At 39.7% G+C, this 19,966-nt stretch overlaps 1 protein-coding gene across 6 annotated transcripts in view; it reads right to left on the bottom strand.

Moving 5' to 3' along the window:
- Nucleotides 1-1,840: 1,840 nt before the first annotated feature.
- Nucleotides 1,841-19,966, bottom strand: part of ELF1 (E74 like ETS transcription factor 1) — an 88,042-nt gene continuing 69,916 nt past the window's right edge. For 5 of the 6 annotated variants that reach the window (XM_040055705.2, XM_040055709.2, XM_058424422.1 and 2 more), the window contains exons 6-9: nucleotides 17,200-17,283; nucleotides 13,958-14,150; nucleotides 12,397-12,864; nucleotides 1,841-3,537 (exon numbers count right to left, since the gene is read on the bottom strand). In XM_040055705.2, the coding sequence (XP_039911639.1) occupies nucleotides 2,922-3,537; nucleotides 12,397-12,864; nucleotides 13,958-14,150; nucleotides 17,200-17,283 (1,361 nt within the window). In that variant the 3' untranslated portion in view covers nucleotides 1,841-2,921. The remainder of the gene's footprint in view (nucleotides 3,538-12,396; nucleotides 12,865-13,957; nucleotides 14,151-17,199; nucleotides 17,284-19,966) is intronic. The other variant, XM_058424423.1, reaches the window with a different exon arrangement.

Below are 19,966 nucleotides of genomic sequence, written 5' to 3'. Positions count from 1 at the left end.
AATGGAAAAAGTTATATAATCTGCAACCAATGAAGGCTGACGCCTTTGTTAAAAACCAGTGTGAGGTTTCAGTAATTAGAGAACCAGCCTTTTGTGGGTCACTCCTAGCTCCCTACTTCGTGCAAATCAGAATAAAAACCAGAAGTACCTCTCAGTGTGTGAGCTGATGCTGTGCATCAGGTACCCAGCCCATGTTCAGGACAACAGGGTGGTGGACAGGGCTCCCCAAAGGCAGCCTGAGGCCTCCATGCTCTTCCTCCTCCTCTGGAGGATGGCATTTCCCTCCGTGAAATGTGCCTTTTCTCCTCCGTGGCTTCACACATGTTTGGAAAAGAGCTGCGGCCTCAATTTTTATTTTCTGACTCAGAAGTGGCTGGGATTTTAGCTGTCATGTTTTGTTTGGCTGCTGCCACAGGCACAAAGGCAGCTGTGACAGGGGAGGGGTTGCTCAAACTCCCAATGTTTTATGATTTACTCCAGCTTCTCCCTTCCTCTACCATACCAAAGAGAGTTGGAAGTACAATCCACCCAGCTGGCACACCGGAGCCCAAGGGATATGGGGAGGGAGTGATTTCCATTTACTGACTCTTACACAACAGTCTGCTGCTGGAAACACATTACTGCTGCTGGAGATTTTCTCCACTTCTCCCACTGACATAAACGAAACCGACAAATCATTTTCCGTGTGTAATAGCTGCATCTGTGGCATGAAGTTTTGTCGGTGAAGCTGTAAACTTATGGTTCAATTCCCCCCCCCACACCCCCCATTTCTAGTAAACACCAAAGCAACTTCCCTGTATCTAAAAGCACTCATGTCAGTCAAGCATTATCACTTCAGGCTTCCTAGCATTATGAAATACTTGTAGTATAGGAAAACATCCCTATTTTATAGTTTGATTAAAAAAACTAGCCTCCTTCTCCAGTGCTTCCGTCAATCTAACATAGCCCTCGGGATGAGGACTGTTACCAGACAGTAATAAGCTTCCACAATGCTTATCCACATTCCTGAAAATATTACCAGCACTCCCCAGCTGCAGGGAGCACTGCCAGATAAACAACCACCGGTGTGGGTATGACCAGCCTTCCTGTAAATGGGGTGAAGTGCTGGGTTTGCAGGTGGAAGCCTGACTGCAAAGCGTCAGAGGGAAGAAACTTTGAACTAACACGGCAGCTGTGGCAGAGAACTGCTTGTTCAATAGTTTGTAGAGTTTCTTCCGTCAAGCAGCAAGACCATACTCTCTCTGCCACAGTTCCGCTCCTATTAGTTTTCCTAGTACTAGTGCTTAAAGTTGTATTTAACCTTACCAACCAATCAAGAAAACTCCAACATTAATTCAATCATAGAAGGTACTTTCTTTTCATTTTCTACTGATAGAATCATAATACCTAGCATCATATTTATTATTATCTTATCCTCTGCTTAAACGCTGCCACATGCAAGTTTTTGATGCCCTGATAGTTTGGGCTGTCAGTTGTATCATACAAGCTGCAACAACCTTTGCCAATTACGCTCAAAATGTGTTGTTTGTAACATACTGGGAAGTGATAGAAAAGAAGTTTAAGTGCAGTTCCTGGATTTAGCTCAACCTTCAGTTCAGCTACAAAAACATACATTACTGCTCTTTCAAAGGATACCGAGAGCACACTGACTGCATTGAAGTCTGTGCAGAAATGATTTGTGAATTGCTCATTTCACCACAGACCCACACTGACTAATCACGTTGTCCTGTTTCTCAGTGTATTTTACCTATTTAAGATGATTGCCAAAACTTTATAATTAAAAAAAAAACCAAAAAAAAAAAAACCAAAAAACCAACATTTTGGAGTAAATACAGAAAAATGTTTTTCCATTTGATTTATTTTCATAATAAACCAATTAAAAATACAAAAGAAGGACCCAAGGTTCAATGGGCTCCATCATTTAAAAATTTGTCTTTAAATACAAAGTCACTCAGTAATATGAATACATATAACATTAGACCTCTAAACATAACGATCTTATTGATCTTATTTGCATCTATCAAAAATTTGTATGGAAAAAAATTAGCTGAAAAAACTTCCCTGCAACATTGAATATACAGTATTTACAATCAAAAACAAGAACTCTTAGCAGTATTAATCTCCAAAAACCTGCATAAATTGTATATATTTAATTTTCCTCCCCCCTTACAAAATAATCTGAAGTAGAAAGCAAGATTGTTAAGGTTCATAGTTGCAAAATGGCATGAAACATTTGCACCTGTAGTGATGCCGTTAGTTTCTGCAATTAAATATCTCTGATGTTTTCATATAAAATACAGACATGGCATTGTCCATTACTGGAATATATGTTTTGTGTACTCTCAATAGGAGTGTATATTCAATTTTGCACACACAAGAGCTTGTGCTGCAAAAAATGCAAGAGGATACCTCGTTATCAAAGTCTAAAACTGATGTCATTCACTGATATGAAACAGATACTGGATCATAAAAATTCAAACGCATGGAATGAAACTGTCTTACAAAAACTAACTGCTGCTTCCAAAGGTGATACACGTACAGATTAAACAGAAAAGGTTACAATAACATTACTGCAATGTAAATCAGCAACAGACTGACAACAAAATAAGTGTGAAGTTTGAAACTTTGGCCAACAACCTCAGGAGAAAGTCTTCATAGCATAAAAAGCATGTTCCTTCATGCCTGTACTTTGAAAAATGAGTAATATATAATTTTATTTATATGATAACATTTAGCAATTAACAGAAAATCAAAATCCATTCTAAAGCATGAATTCTAAGAATTAACTGCAGAAATTAAGTAGCTTTGCAACATCATGCTTCAGAATCAAATCATATATACATAACTGAAAAGGTCCCATCACATTTATGAAAACAATCATCCACAGGGTCTTTTTTTTTTTTCTTTTAATTATTCCGTTATCAATACAAATTGGGTTCCAATGGCTCATTTTCTTGCTTCACTTGTACGTTAGATGGGAAATTATTCGAACTGGACACTACCATCACAAACGGTTGCTGCTGGAATCCCTGCTCCGACTGCTCAGTATCTTCTACTTTGTCATTCTCCTCCTTTTCCTCTTCTTGTAGGCCAACCTGCTTCGTGTCTGGGGCCTTAATGACCGAAGTGATCACCGTGCCCGACGGCTGAGACACCACCTGTGAGCTGCTGGGCGAGAACGTCACCACGGGGGTGGTGGCACTGAAGGATGGAGATGAAGCCATGTTGGCTGTTCCATTGCAAATTGTCTGCACGCTGCTGGTGAGCACCTGCTGAACTTGGGCTGGGCTCAGCACAATGGAGGAAGGAGGCGAGACTGGCTTCTGAGACTGTAGCATGATGTTTTCTTTAAGAACTGTCATGGGCTGGGAAGTAGGAATGGCTTGTAAAATAAATTTCTGTGCTGCTGTTACTGAGGTTGGATCTGTGCTGGCTATCACTGTGGTAAGAGGCACTGTCTGGAGTGTTACAGTATGCAGCTGCTGATTTCCAGGAGAAACAACCACTGGAACCTGGGCTGGAGTCTGTAAAGTCCTGCTAAGATTAGAGATTATTGAGTCAGAACATTTCCATACTGAATTTTGAAAAAAAATTTATAGATTTACTACAGAAAAAAAAAATATTTGGCATCATAAACATTTAATTTACCCAACATTTCCAAAAGAGGTAGCAGAATCTCTCCTAATAAAACAAGACCTGGACCTGACCCCTGAATTCAGCAAGATGGTTCCCAAAGTAAAGGTACCCCACATGAACGATACTGCCATCACCAAACCAAACAGCCTGCCTTTGAGACATTCAGTGGTTCATCAGAAAACCTGGGAATAACATCCAAGACCTCCCATCTCAAGCACTGACCAACATCAAAAGCACAACCCACTAGATGTCTGCCATCAGTCCCAAAATTACACCAAGTAATTAATAAATCACAAGCCTAAATAATTTTTAAGTCAGGCCTTGATTGTCCTGATATCCACATATACATTTAACTATATTCAAAAGCATCCACACAGTAGCAGTGTCTGGGCACAACCTTGCCACACTCCCAGGACACAGAGTTCTGTCTGCCAGGCTCACATGCACCTTCTGGTAAAACAGCTGATCAGTACCCGCTTCCAAAACACCATTTTAAGTTAGGAGTGATTCCAATAGTTGCAGGCTAACAGATTTGGGTACCTGTCAATAGATGTAGAGCTGTGGGGACACATTAGAGGATTAAGAGCTGTATTGCTGGAGTACACAGCTACTGCAGTGCACACTGTTGAGTTAAATGTGGAAACACGCTCCAGTCACACAAATTAAAATAAAACAAAAACCCCAGAAAACATAAATGGTTACCAGGGGAGGGAAAGAGGAAGGGAAGGGTAACTGCTTTGAGACCTTGCCACAGCTTGTTCCATGCCACCATGCCATGCTATCTCTGGCAATCTTTCTTTCCTTCTGTTTGTCATGCAGAGTTCTCTCCAATCTTCCTGCTTCTCTTCAATGTTTAGTCCTGCATGCCCTCCTCCCCCTTTTTAATCTTAAGCTCTTTCTTGTGTTTTCTCAAAAAAAAAAAAACAAACAAACAAACAAACAAAAAAAAAAAAAACACCACCACAAACCAAAACTATCTCTACCTCCTAGCTTACTTCTACCCCTGCTGAAATCACTTTAAATCATTTGTACTTTCACGTCCATGCACAATATTGCCTGCTCTTCTTTGTGAAGACTGGATCTCAGATACGCTGTAAGGGTTGCCTGCCATACATCAACTATAGAATGTCCTCCATTCTACAGTCCTTCTACCCAAATAGGATTTACTTTTCACAGCTCTGTCAAAGTCTACATGTCAGCATTTAGCCACTGACCAGTCCAATCCAATTCAGCGTATTTAAAACTTCAACTTAAAACCACACTCTGGCTACCACAGTTGCAACAAAAAGCTTACCAAAGTAGGACTTAGATGGTGCTGAAGCTATGGGACAGTGTGGATGCAGATGCTGCTGCTGGCCATAGTCCAACCACACAGGGAGCTGCATTCCCCCTTTCTTAGTGCAGCAGCAGAGACAAGTGCAGGAATGTATGTAGAAGATTTCTCATGTCCCACTCAACGCAGTGCTCTGGGAAAGGTCTCTGGCTGAGCTCCGAAGACTGCTCTAGCAAGAGCAGGCCCAGTAACCCTGCTGGTATCGGGCTCAGAGTGAGTACTTCTCTGAGGATTCTCCAGCTGCCAGTCCCTGCTGCAGGCAATCTTTTCTCCTGCTCCCATATGGCTTGGTAATACAAGAAACAAAATTTCCATCTGTAGCTTTCTCTTCCTCCCAAGAAAGACAGTTGCAGTGCCAAGCAATGCTGCTACAGCAAACCAAATTCAACTCCTTGCCACCGAGGCACCCACGCACGTCTGGTAACTGTGGCCATCATAACCATGACACTAAATTTGATGTGATTGACACCAGAGTGAATCCTGAGCTCCTTTTTCACACAATGGAAGAAATCCCAAGGAAGAAATTCATGGAAATGGGGCTGGTTGAAGGTGAAGCACCAGCTAGAGTGATTGCTTCTTTTGGTTCTTTCAAACTTCTGGAGAACTTGGTGCTGGCACAGCAAATACCAACAACCAAGCCTAAACTGCACGGCTCAGAATGACAGTACCAAGGATCATACTAAGTCTCCTAAGGGTTATCAGTGCTAACTATTTTTTCCCCCCAGTAATTCCCCTGAGACATTGAAAGAAAAGTCACTTTTGTCTGTGTCAAAAGTAGCAACAGGATGAGGGCATCCACTAGGTTCTTTAAAAAATAAAAAAGTAGACTACCTACAGTTAAATAAACTTGTAATTAAATCAAAATGTCAGATAGGTACAGCTCAACCCAGGAAAGTCTACAGAGACCAGCAATGCAAGTAGAACAGCTATGAAGGAGAGATAACTGACACTTGCCATTAGAAAAGGCATCAAAAGTATCAGAATAGATACCAAACCAGTTCTTTAATTCATGAAGAAACTTACTTGAGTTTGAAGGATTAAGAACAACTCAATAGCCACAATTTTCAAAGCAGGTGCTCAAGATGCTAGCCTGTGCTGGTATGTCCTCCAAGTACTACCTTGAAGCTACTTCCTTGTTCTGTAGTTGTTTTGTAAAAATAAAAGCTGCCAAATGGCTTTAAAGGATAAGCTCAAAATCTGTGAATTGTATCTAATCAATGCAGGTGTCTGGAAAGCACTAGGAGCAACAGCTGAGAGACAAAACCAGACCATTTGCCTCAGCACACTCTAATTAGTATTGGCATATTAATCTTAAGCCATTTTATTTCTCTTGAAAGGCAGTCCCATGCCTGAGGTTTACTCCAGATGCGTTATCCACCAGCCAAGATACAAATACATGATACACACATATATCAACCTGTACCTACACGTATATGCATACACACACAGTGGAACTTTCTGCACAGGAAACATGCAGCAGGTATCTGTACAAGCACACCATAAATACTTATTTATGCTAATGGTGGCCAAGCAAGACATTTGCCTTAATTGTTACACCTGATTACTAACTAAAAATCTATCTGCCTAAACAATTTGTCTTAAATACAATTGGAAAAGATATGGGTTGGTTAACTGTTTTGTCTGTTTTGGAAAAAAAAAAAAAAGTACACAATAATTAAGGTGATTTATTAACACTGGGCTACATTACTTTAAGTGCTTTTGAGTCTGTATTTTGCTATGTTTCTGAATTTCACTGGCATTTTGCTATCAGCCTTTCTTCTCTAATGTACAAATCTTTTGGGTGGTTATTTTAAAAGTTGCTGCTGAGGTTTCAAAAAGAACAAGAACATTAAGCAACAGTGATGGAAAGGAAATGCTGCCATAAAACAATCTGATTACAACAGAGAAAAGAATGACAAAAATTCTGAAGTCATTTTAGCTTGGCAGAAAATTACCATCCATTTCTTGGGCCATTTTTTACTGTTAACGGCCTAGAATTGTGCAATATCTTAATAGCTCATCAAGAGGTAAATAGTGACAGGCCAGAAAAACAAGTTTGTTTATGGTAATTTATGTGAAATTTATGATATGGAGGAGATACCAACAATATTGAAGCTGCAAGCCAAGGTAAACCAAGTATTTCACAGCACAGTAATAAAATGAAACAAAGCAATATTAAGAAATACATAGAGAGGTAAGAGAGGACAGAGGCAGAGGATTCAACTCACAAGATGTCCTTTTTACTGAACCACAAAGTCTAACAGTCTTCTTTCCAGATTTTTTCAAAACTGCACAGTCACAGACTCTAAACTCAGGAACTTTGCTACTAAGAGACCAGCAGAACCTCCATCTCTTTCAGCAGTGTCAAAGACATGGAAAGAGAGTTTGTATGGATATCTTCTTATTGTGAGAAACAAAATTAATCTGAATAGATGGCACTATAGTCCCTTCTGTCAAGAAGCAGCTGCATTCTTGCATGTCTCAGAAATTAAATCAGAAGTGGACTTAAGGTCTTCTTCAGCTGCAGGAAAATCAAAATGTTTGGTTATAACCAAAGCCTTTGCTGTGATAGAAGTTGTCCATATTGGAAATGTGTTCTGAGACACACACCCTGTTGTAAGCTAAATCACAGTTTCTTGTAGAAGCCCACTGAGACCATATCATCCTATTTCTGACCAGCACCTCCTTCAGGAAGGATAGTTTTCTCACCAACCTGAAACCTGGATTGCAGTCAAGCCTTCACTTAAAGAGATTACAGAGATGAGCTCTTTGTAACAGTCTTGTTTCCCTTCCTTTGGGGAAGGCTATGGCAGCAGTGAGCCAGATCCAACAACACCTACTAGTCAGTGTGCTGGAGAGATTTTAAAACTGCAGGCATGCCTTTAGAGCACTGACAGGAGACTACTGCCTAACTACAAACAGAAGCAAGACATGCACTGATGGCGGCCAATCAAAGGAAGGTCTTCAGAAGTTGTTTCTGATTATCTGCAAGTCTTCAGCTGGCACTTTGCCCATATCCCCCATTAAGTCCCAGGGAGACCTAGGGAACCCTTCACCAAGATTTACACCTGTGATGGTTTTTATTCAGGAGACATACAGAAATGGACAGGAGTGATGGGCTACAACAGTAGCTGACATCATGCAGATGGGACTCTTGCTCTTATTCAAGAAAAAGGGATTGAAAGCAGATGGTCAACCCAAAGTCTCAGTAGGACAGTGCCAGATTGGTTCCCTGTGTCTGTGGGGTTATGTGAGCTCGAGCAAAGCCAATAGAGATAGGGGGTGAAGGATGACTACAGAAAATAATGGTGACGTTCACTGCGCAACTTCCACAAGACAATGTCTATACAAGGTATGAGAGGAAGACACTTCATTTGAAATAGCAGCTGTCATCATATTTTCAGAGTTGATAAACTCTTGCTAGACAATTATTTTTTTTCAGCATCAGCACTGCTGCAGTCAGACCACCAAAGCATCACAGCCTGGACACAGAAACAGATTATGGAACAACAGCAGAAAGCATGTGTTTTCTTGGGTATAATGACTTTCAAAAGCAATTGACTCTGCTTACTAGGACCAATACATGGTGTCGGCGAATTCTTCTTCTTACACAGAATACTCATGCCCTGAAAAAACACGATTCACGTTCAGCTGCTTCCTCCTCCTCTTGAATCAGGATCCTGCCACTGCAATCCATGCTTTCGTCACCTTCAGAAGTAATTTTCTACCTTGCAAGACGAAAACTATGGCTGATTCATCATGTCAAGGTTCTCTCGTTCAGAAGTGAGCATGGAGCACATTGGTCTTCTGTGGCCTGCATTAGTCTTCCCCCAGCTACAGAACTGAGTCAGGATTCTGGTGTTCTAACGTGTTCTGTCCAAGCTATCACAATGACAACTTGCAAGTACAGAAAAGAAACAGTAAGCTGAATTTTGACAGAAACAGATTAAAACCTGAAGTGTGCTAAAACATTACACAGGGTCTGTCAGAAGTCAGCTAATTGCAAGTTTCTTGGTATACAGAGCTGCCAGCTACAAGCCAGACAGCCATACAGCCAATAACAGAGACAGACATATAACTTAAAATTACTCCATATATGATATTCTCTAAACTGTAGGTAACATAAGAACCTCTTTTCACTCCATCTTAAATCACTACTACTCTAAATTAAAGGTAAATGAAAATGCATCTCTCTTTATCTGCAGTCCTCATCATTTTAGGGAGAAATTTACTTGTCCAAAAACGGGCACCTTTCAGCCCTACAGGATGCCCTAGGTGAGGTAAATCACTAGTCCAACAGGGGAGATGCACTTTCTGCAGCAAAAGAAAAAATGCCCTTTAAAGCTAAGAATGAGCCAATGCACAGAGCTGAATCCCAGTCCAGTGCCTCCTAATTCCAAGACAAAACACAATTACTCCAATAAAACAGGTATTCTGGAAAATCTGTGCCAGTTATTCTGGCTTAAACAGAATAATTTTACAAGCATGACATTCAAAGAAACTTTTTCTTCCTCATAAAAAAATAAAAAGCTGGCTCATCCAAAAAAGTAAGCAATAAAATGCTCATCCAGAGAGGTATTTTTGGTTTTGTTTTCTCACTGGAGACGTGGAACCAAACTCAGCTACCAGTTGCATGACTAGAGTCTGCAGTTACTGTGCCTACATACACGGAGCTAGGACGGTTAGACCCACAGGACAGCAGTGCATTTACAATTCCAAATATTCCACTGGGAATACTACATGCTTTTCTCAGTCAGCAAAACACAGTTTGCTTGACCTGACCCTGCTCCTGCCCTGTTTCCCAAGCCTCAGTTAGCACATCACAGCCTTTCTGTTTAAGCACTGGGGCTGAAGAGACTTTTATCCTTTGTAAGTAACACTTCTCCTTGTCTCCCTTTCATAGAGCAGCACCACAACTTGTCCAAAAGCAAATCAAAAGCCATCCAAAAGCCAAGATCTTTTCACTTCAGAGTGAGACACAAGCTTTGTGCAGCTATAAAAGAAGTCATTGCCTGTCTCGTGAAGAGTCAACCACAGATTTACACTGACATGCCCATTCCTTTGAGAAATGCCAAGAGGCCTTGGGGAACTTGGGCCTTGGGCTGCAACACTCCCCCAGTGATGCTCTGGGAGTGGTCTGCACCAGGCAGTGCTGCCTAGTGCAGGTCGGGGTTGATGACACAAGCACTTCACAACAATTTTCAAATACAATTTTTTTACCAAGCCCCTTAGCAGAGAAGATGCACATTCAAACATTCTCTGAAGGCTATTGGTTAAGTGTTAGGAAACCAATTGTTCTGACCTCAAAGATGCTCAATATTTTCGCTATTATGTTTTCCTTCTCACAACAAAACAGAAGCAAATTGCTGCAGAGGAAAAAACATTTATTTCCATGAAGAAGAGGGATGAACAATTACATGAGTAAAAATTTAGAAACTAAATTGCATAAGACAAATTATATGAGTTCAAGATGTCCAAGCTTCAAGGCAGAGCCCAACCATTAACCAGTATGCATCAGAAAACCTTTTGAGGATCATTACCAGATCCTGGTTGCTGTTTTGCCCAAATGATCTTGACTATTTATGTGTCCCAGCCACTGAACAGCAACTGGCAACCAAAGCTGCTATTTGTCCTTTGCTTCCCACACTATGAAGTGACTCCAACCACAACCCCACAGAGTGTGCATACATCAGAATGTTTGTCAATTCTTAGTCTACAATGGCAGTCATACCTGCTGTGCATTTTCAAATCATGCAGACCATTCATTTCAACCCTTATGGAAGCCCTGCTGCAGCAATTCAGAATGTGTACACAAACACATTCATCTGCCTAGGATTTACAGCTGTCTGAACAAACTTATGTTTCAGCCTTATTATAAAATAAGACCTAAAACACACACCCTGAAAAATGTTCAGTGTGTCATTCTACCTCAACTAACTATTTGAAGCTTGCCCTTTGAAGCTGAGCAGAAATACATCTGACATAAATTGTATTTTGAGAGCCTAGATTGGGCAGTGTCTATTGCAAAGCACTCATCAGCACCTATTTTGCAGCTTGTCCCAATCTGGTTAAAAGTACACCAAAAAAAGTCTGGAATGTAGTTTTTATTTTCATTCTAACTGCTCAGACCCTTTAGTATAAACTTCCTTAATCAGCACTGCTATACCATTCTGAAAAGGTTTGATGCTTCTTTTTTAATTCCTTCACTTTGTCATCTTGCCTAAGTACAGTTACAGACTTTATGGAATAATGTTCTGGTTAAAAACAATGGATGTGAACCAACATAATACAGAACTTTAAGGATTTAAGGCTTCTGTTTCATTTGAACTTCACTTTTTCAGAGAAAATGCATTATTATCTCTACTATTTTTTCTCGTAGCTTATTACCCAAGGTCTGACTGGGAAATACTGTAATGCAATAAGTGGATGTCATAAGGTCACTGAATAGTTCTCCAAATGTTAGCCCGAACTCTTGCCTGCCTTAAGTCTTACAGGTATGTCTTTTAGTTGTTACCATTCCTTAGACCATCTACTGATATTGTTTGTGATCCATAAGCCAGTGTAGGTCTAGCCTAGAGTGATTTAACTCAGCAAATTGCTGGACTTTCCCCCATTCATGTTTAGTGTTACTGTTCTGCTGACTTACATGCTTCGGTATAGCCTCAATTACGTCTGCACTGCTTTCCTTTTACTATACTGCCCTTGTCCATTTTTACAAGTAAATCCTGCTACTCAGGGGTAGGTGCAAAAGAGTCATGATGCTGAAGTGCTGTGTAGTGTTAGCCAGCTGACTCACAAATTAAGCATGCAAGCATGATTGGCTCCCAAATGTCTGCAGATGCACAGCTCCCAAAGGATTATTCTGTTAATCATTTCCTACAATCAGAAGAACTTGTTCCTGTAACAGCAGCAAAATGCTAGAGCAGGTAATATGGAGCTTTTCCTTGTAACTGGGGACAATACAAAAGATGCAAAAGATGACAAAAAATTCTTACAAAGAAAAATTAAGAAGCGAGAAGGAAAATAAGGTAGGTATTGAAGGTATCATGCAGACCAACCATATATAATTCAAAAGCAAAGACACCAGTGTAAAAGCAGACATGAAAACACAGCTCCTGCTGTAGGAGAGAACTGACAATGTCAATTTTAAAGAGACGTTGTATATTTTTCCTTTCTAAATGATATGCATCAGGCCTATCACCATGGAAAAGATGAGCTTCCCGCCACCACAGGCAGTACAGTTACGTGTGTACCTGTCATATTATGCTGTAATAACTCTAAATTCCTAGGATGAGCTACAAAAACATCATTTCACTTCAACCAAAGACTAGCATTTCTTGGAAGCAAAACAAAGAATCAAGTCTATCTAGCCATCATCCAGTGAATTTATTAATATTCAAATATTTATTTTCTGTACATTTTCTTACCTTATATTTTGAACTGATGAATTTAACGATTCATCTGGAACATTACTGGTTACAGCTGCTTGTCCTTCTGTGAGGGGCTGCAATGGCTGCATTACATGAACTGTCCGAAAAAGCTGAGTGGGTTGTACTGGCTGTGGAGATTGCATTGTCCTCAAAACTTCTGAAGTCAAGCCAGGTGTCTGCTGCTGTACAACTTCTACTTGCTCCTTCAGCTTAGCAGGCTTTGAGTTTCCTGTTTTTACCACTGAGGCTGATCCTCCCTTTGTTCCTGCGTTTGCAGACGCTCTAGTTCTGCTTGATTGGTTTCTGTTGGCCACAGCAGGTGAGAGCAGAGTTGAATCTGATGATTCAGTGCTAGGGCTCGCATCTTCATCATCAATATAGATGAGATCTTTTGGCATGTCTTTAAATTGATATACCAGGCGCTGACCTTCTACTTTAGCCAGGATTCCTCTTTGGTAATAATATCTGTTTAAAGTGCACCCACATCAAGTTACACACGTTTTTTACCACAAACAAAACAAAGCAACAAAAATCCCAGAAAACAGACACAGCATCAGCAAGTCAAAAAACTTTTATGTGTCTAGTTTCTTCATTAGAAAAAGTAGCCAATTTAATAGTATACTTTTTTCCTCTAGCAACTTTTTAAATTGGTATTTCATGCCACCTTTTAACTTCCAACTTAGAGAACTTCCAACTTCTCTGAGGAGAAAGAGAAGAACTCCATGACTTGGCAGATCTGCTATCAACTCACACTTTGTAAAAAGTTGCATGAAATTTTCAATTCTCCTTTTGACTCCTGCAGTTCTTTCAGTTATCTGAATTTGTGTTTATTCACCAGTGAGCACAGGCAGACATTTTAACTACAACAAAGTGAAGGGAAGAGGACAGGAAGGCACTATTTCTGTTATATTTAGAAATTAGTAGGACAGCTTGAAAATACACACACCAAGGTGAGGGGAAATTAAAAGAAGTGCATACAGCTCAGTTGGACAATTATCAGTCTGCTGATAAGACTGAAGCTCCATGGTTGTCTACTTATTTTGCAGTTTTTTATGTATGAGAAAACTCCTAGCCTGACAGGCAGTGGCACACGATTCTAGGTTTTACAACTGTCTGTACACACAAGTTCAGAGAAGTGAAACCAGAATTGAATTCTAAAACTGTATTTTCCCTTAGAGATGGAATCATGTGCAACAAGCAGAAATAATTTAATGAATACACATGAATCTTAGCAAGTTTTTTTTAAGAGAGATTCAAATTTTATGTAAAAGGTTTGTCCCACTTGAAATCTTCAGTCTCTTAGTCTGTGTCTGACTGTGAAGATGCAGTTTTGCAGCAGTACTGAAAAATGTCTATGCTGAAACTGAAGGCGGCTGACTTGGAATTGAGGTTAGCAAGGGCTGCTTTTAGTTAACGAATTTATTTTGCTGAAATAACGTTTTCATTTCCCAAACACAAAAACACATAGAATACTAGATTTTTCTGTTATTCAGATTAGATGAGGTATTTAATGCACACAAACACTAAGGCAAAAAAAACATATTAAAAATGCACATACCTGAGAGCTCTACCCATTGTTTCATAATTCATGTCAGGTTTGTTTTTGTGTTTTCCCCACAACCTGGACACAGCTTTGGAATCTACCAGTTTGAAAATGCCCTTCTCTCTTTGAGTCCATTTGATATATTTAGGACATGTAGCTTTGTCCTGGAGCAGTGCTAGTAAGAACTCCCAAAGATAAATTGTATTTCCTAGAACAAAAGAATTTCAGAAAAGGGGGGGGGGGGGGAAGAGGGAAAAAAAAATAGTTACTTGGCCATACTCTATTAATGATGCAAATAATCTTAAAATTAAGAAGCTGGTATCTTTACAAAATACATTATAATATATCATTAAGACTAGGAAATAGTGATGGCAGGGCATGGGAAGGGAAGTTATTATAATCTTGTGAGTTATCATAATCTAGATGTCCAAATATCCCAGGCACTCTGTAACCTACAGCCACTCCATTCAGACCACCAACATCAGCCAGCATTAGTCACCCATGCGCCCATTTCCCTCCTGCCTAATCCAATTACAGAAGCAGCCACTACTGCTTTACCTTGAAAAGGAACATGTTCAGTTCTATCCCCTAAAAATGCTGGAAATTTAAGTTGTTGATTGAATGCTTTGCTGGTGAACGTTATAATCCTTTAAAAGGCTAAACAAAATCCTTGCCTTTAACAATGAGATTTATGTGGGGCATAAGCGATATGCGCTGAGGTAGGCAAACCTTCAACAACAAAGCACAGAAAAAGGTTGTTGTTTTTTTTTTTAATCCAGTGAGTGCTTGTGCTTGCTGGTAGACAACATAGAAATTTCATTTTACAAATAAGCGGGGACAAACACTTCTTATGGAAATCCATCACATCTGTTCAGTGTTTACCACATATAAAGAAAGAGTATTAAAATCACAGATTGTGAATACTTAAACTAGCACAAAATTTGGGTTTTTTTTCCAAAACCACATTTAAGGAGTCAAAACTCACACTACTAATGAGACCCTTTTTCCTGCTTTTTTTAAGGCTTTTGGTGAATGATGTTCTTTTGGGAATCTGAAGCTGCACATAAGCTTCTTAGTTGTTAGTCTGAGAAAGGAAGAAAAAGCTTCTTGCATCACCTCCCACAAGGAGCTGTGCAAAAACAGCAAGAATAGCATGTGCTGAAGCATCACAAAAAAATGATGCCCAGCAGATCAGGTGACAAGATCTCTTCTCATAGCTTCAATTTAGCCCAGCAGATTTTTTTCAACTTTAATGACCATCGGTCTGAACTTTTTTCAATAAGAGAGCTCTTAAAAATTGAAATTCCTATAATATTATATTAAAAACTATATTTAGCAAATATTCATCGATGTCACCAGCACTGCCAATACAAAAATGTTAGTCCTTCAGCAGGTGGAAGCTTGAAAAATGAGCATTTCTAGAGAAAAAAAAACACTGCCTTTGCAACTAATGTCTCCCAGCTTACACAAACCAGCCTCCTGGCCCTCAGATACCCCAAAGGAAAAGACAGACTGCTTAGGCAAGACAGTGTCAGACGGGAGTGAGAGCATTCCCAGCCATTTACCACCTACTCCTCAGTGCTTTTGTTGTAGTCTAGACTAAAAATGCTCAACTGCATCAAGGCAACTCGAAAAACTGTCACTGCTTAGTCACTAAAAATCACTGTGGAGAGGACTCGCTGCAAAAAACAGGTTTGCTTTACTTAGAGGCAGAATATTCAACCTCCTCTGAGTCACAGCAGAAAAAGAAGTATGTGGAAAATTCAGTATTCTCTATGCATTGTGTCATGTAATGGAGAGCTTGTAATTTTAGCATACAAGCTCCCCCTAGGTAACAGACAGGCAGCTCTTGTGATATTCTAGCTGCTTCCCTGCCACAGATGGTCACATTACTATGTTTTTTACTTCAATTCTGTATTCCTAAAAATGCAAAACAAATGGTTTTCATAACAAGCAGTGGTTTCAGGCAACATGCTCCATTGTATTCCCTTCAGAATTAGCAATTTTGTAACAATGGACAAATGTGAATTATGGACTACCCTTGCTATCATCAACAGAACTATTAAGACTCTTCCGCCTTTTAATTTTGTGGCTAGCTGCTTCCATATTTTCTATAATTTCATTTGAGCACCACTTGGATGTTCCTCTGAGACTCCTTTCACTTTTATGTAAAAATCAGGTTTTAATTTAAAAAAAAAAAAAAAAAAAGGCAACAAATCATATTTAAAATTGATAGCACTAACTTAAATGTAAAATTAATTTAATGTAAAATTAATTTAAAATGTAAATTAACTTAAGTAAAATACTTATTGATTGCCAACAGGTTTTTCCTCCTGTTATTTTCTTCCTGTTATTGCAGAAAATGCCTCTTCAAAAGAAAAAAAACAAAACACAAAAAAAACCATACTCATTTTTCAGAGTAGAGATTTTTCTGACCTCAAGAGTGTAACATTCTTTTGCTACCAGTGTCCAGGATTGAACAGGCTGCTGTCCTGACAAGTACTGCATGCATGCAAGCACATCTGTATCCAGGTGTACCAGCAGGCACTTGTGACACAGGGGAGGTTCATTTCCAGCTCCCGCTGAATGCAGCACATCTGGGAATCAGCCTTCCCTTCAAACCCCAGCCTGGGCACGGGCGCAATGCTGGACCCCACGGCAAAGCAACCCAGTTGCTGACAAAACTCACAGGCACTACTGAACGGTTCAGGCTGAGCCAATTATTTGTTGTATCAGTTATCTGGCATTTATTTTTATTTCTACCTTTTAAAAACAGAAGGAATGAAGTATCAAACCCCCAAGTTTTCAAGCTGTGCTATAACTTTTTTCAAAATTCAGGACTTGGTACTTCCTGCTGCCAACTGGCAGCTTTGGTTGGCCTCATACAGAATTAAGACACATACAGATGGAACACATTTTAAAAGATCATCTGTCAAAATAACCACAGCCTAAGAAGCATTAATATAATGCAAAGCACTCCCCAAGACTTCACTCAAAACACAGCAAACTCTGCAGGGATGTTGAAGAGTTTCCAAGAACTCTTGCAACTAAAGTGACTAATACATTATTCTCCCAAGGAACTGAGTATTTCTCTGAGTATTTCATGTGCTCATCTTTTCCTTGCCTTGAGGTGTTAACCACCCCTGAACATAGGACCTATGTTTACATCACAAGTGAACTGGTGAATTTTTTCTTTTTACAGATCACTCAGGAACAATGGTGTCCTAAAAATGTTGGTGACAACTATTTTGACTTACCCTTTCCATCTTTGTTTTTCTTTTTCACAGATATGTTTGGAGTTGTAGTAGGGGACTCAGAACGAGATGCTTTTGGTTTTTTCCCTGAAACAAACCACCAATAAGTCAACTCCAGCTTAAGGGGAAAAAAGGAAAGAAAGAAAGGACAGAAAGAAAGGAGGACGGACGGACGGACGGACGAAAGAAAGAAAGAGAAAGAAGGCCTTAAAAGGGAAGAGACTTGTTTTTCCAATTCAAAAAAGATTCAGTTTCTAGTAAGTTGGGAACTTTGTTCTGTGTTGAATTTCTTTATATATGGCAGGATAGACCACCTGTATTCTTACTGTACTTCTAAAAAAAGACTACACTACACTTTCCCGAAGTCTGTGTACACCGGAAATTTCTGTGGCTATTTAGGTACTCTTAAGCACACTTGAAACAGACAAGATGAGAAAAATAAGCTATTAACTATATGTAAGGGTTCAAACAGAAAAAGCTAGCTAAACTACAGGGCACTATCATGTTCACTGATTGCCAAAATGGAAGTCTGCAGGCCGCAGGTAAAGGGAAGTCACTTGTTTATGAAGATCAGAAGAACCACTAACAGGGTCTGAAAAAATATCAGTTTTTAAAGTCACAAGCATGGTGGCTCTCTGATGAGGATGACTGAAAGAAAGAAGTTACTTAAAACTCATTACAAAAAAGAAGAGCACTCATTTGAAAATGCTGAGAAATCAACTACCAACACAGAAGGGAAGGAAAAAACTTAGTGTCTTGAGTCGCAATATGTAACCAAAAATGAGTATTCTATTTTCCATCTGTTGAAACCGGCTGCGGAGGTGGGTTTTTTTCCTTTATCTCTTGTATAACCCATTCCTCATAACGCCAGGGGGTGGGGAGGGGGCAGGTGCCTTCTGTTAATGGGCCAGCTGTTAAAACCAGGTGGGTCAATGTTCTTATCTCTTCCACAGCCCATCCTCCCTCCGGGCAATATCTTCTGTTAATGGGCCATTAAGGCTCACCACATGACTGATACAATTACATCATCCCACTGTGAGATGCTCCACCCAGTGGGAGGAGTCAACCATTCCTCCCTGAAAAAACCCTGATAGTCAGAAACACCAGGACAGCGTGTTTTCCCACTAGACTTCCTGGAGGAAGACTGGACCCTTCCCACTACCACTGGACCCTCCTACAGGATCATGTCTACTCCAATGGAACCACATCTGTTACTCCAGGAGGACTTATTTGGACTGTGCCCAACACCCTGACCAGCAGGGTGTCAAGTTGTATTCTGACTCTATCAGTGTTTCTTGGATTTTTTCTTGTTTGCGTTGGGTTTTTGTTGTTTTTTTTTACTACTACATTTTTATTTTTAATATTCCTAGTAAAGAACTGTTATTCTTATTTCTATATCTTTGCCCAAACTCCCTTAATTGCAAAATTATAATAACTTGGAGAGAGGAGGTTTACTTTCTCCATTCCAAGGGAAGCTTCCAGCTTTCCCTAGCAGACAGCTGTCTTTCCAAACCAAGACGCTAAGTCACGCTGAAATATTTTTCAATATAAATCCTTGAACCTATTCTTTTATTAATTCTCTTTCCCTGCAATGGCAGCTTTTACAGGTGATGTAATTAATCAGAAACCTTCAGAACTTTCTTATGAAATAAGAATTTATCTTACCAGGTTTTGCAGTGACTCATTACTACACTGATGTTACCTGTATTATAATCTATAGTCTTTTGAGAGGTAGAATAGACTAAGCATATACAAAACTCTGAGAAACATGTTTCTAGTTCAGATAGAATACTGCCATAGTTAAAAATCTGAAGAATTTTTTTTCTCAATTTATTGCATTTCAAAAAAGTTGATGCTCTCAAAAGGTCTTTACAATCCCATACACTCTAACTTTCCAGTTTTGGTTTTGTTTTGAGGAGCTGTTTTAGTAAGGAAACAGGTCTGCTGCACAGTGAGAGAGGGTTTTTCACTAGCTCTGAAAAAAACCCCAAAACAGCTCAGTGCCAGCCTGCACTATTTCCGTCATCCTAAACTTCCAGTATCTACAGAGCAATCATAAGAAACTTTGGCTTAAGCACTCACTTTTCCCTCACTTTTTGACATTAGCAGTCTTGCTAAGTCCATCTTCGTACCTTTTGGGTATTTTTTGTGCATGTGGGAGGAGAGGCATGGGATAGCTAGTTGAGAAGCTATAGTGAGTAAACTAATTAGGAGTCCTCTATTTTTCTTGCTTTCAGCCAGACAGGAGTCATGACTGAGAATGGGACAGAAATGACACCCACTGTTTTGGCCAGTAATGCTGTCCCTGGTTTGAAAGAAGGTAGGAGAGAGGAAAACCTACAACAATGTTTTCTTCATATCTCATTATATGAAAGGATAAAGAACTACTGGAGTACATATTTAGCAGCTTTTCTCCACTCACCACTGCAGGTTTCAGAAATGTCTGTTTTAACTAAAATGTGCTAGATGAAGCCACTCGCATGGATGAGATTTTAACACACAAGAAGTCCCTCAGAGTAACTTTGGCTAAGTGCCTTCCCCCGTTAGAGCAGTGGGAAAACTGTTGTCTCATTTCCCCTGTTGAACAGGTGTAAATGTAGCCATTAAGGAGTAGGTAGTGTTATTTTGGTTTTTAGACATTATGTCTAAATTAGTTCAATTCTTAAGAAGAAATGAAGTGGATGAGAGCTTAATTAGGTCGGGACTGAACTATTCCTAGTCAGCCTCAGGAAACTTAAATACCGATCCCACATAATTTATGGACTTCTGA

The sequence above is a fragment of the Hirundo rustica genome, chromosome 2, assembly GCF_015227805.2.
Source record: "Hirundo rustica isolate bHirRus1 chromosome 2, bHirRus1.pri.v3, whole genome shotgun sequence".
In the NCBI taxonomy this organism is placed as follows: domain Eukaryota; kingdom Metazoa; phylum Chordata; class Aves; order Passeriformes; family Hirundinidae; genus Hirundo; species Hirundo rustica.
This window is presented reverse-complemented; position numbering and strand designations above follow the sequence as displayed.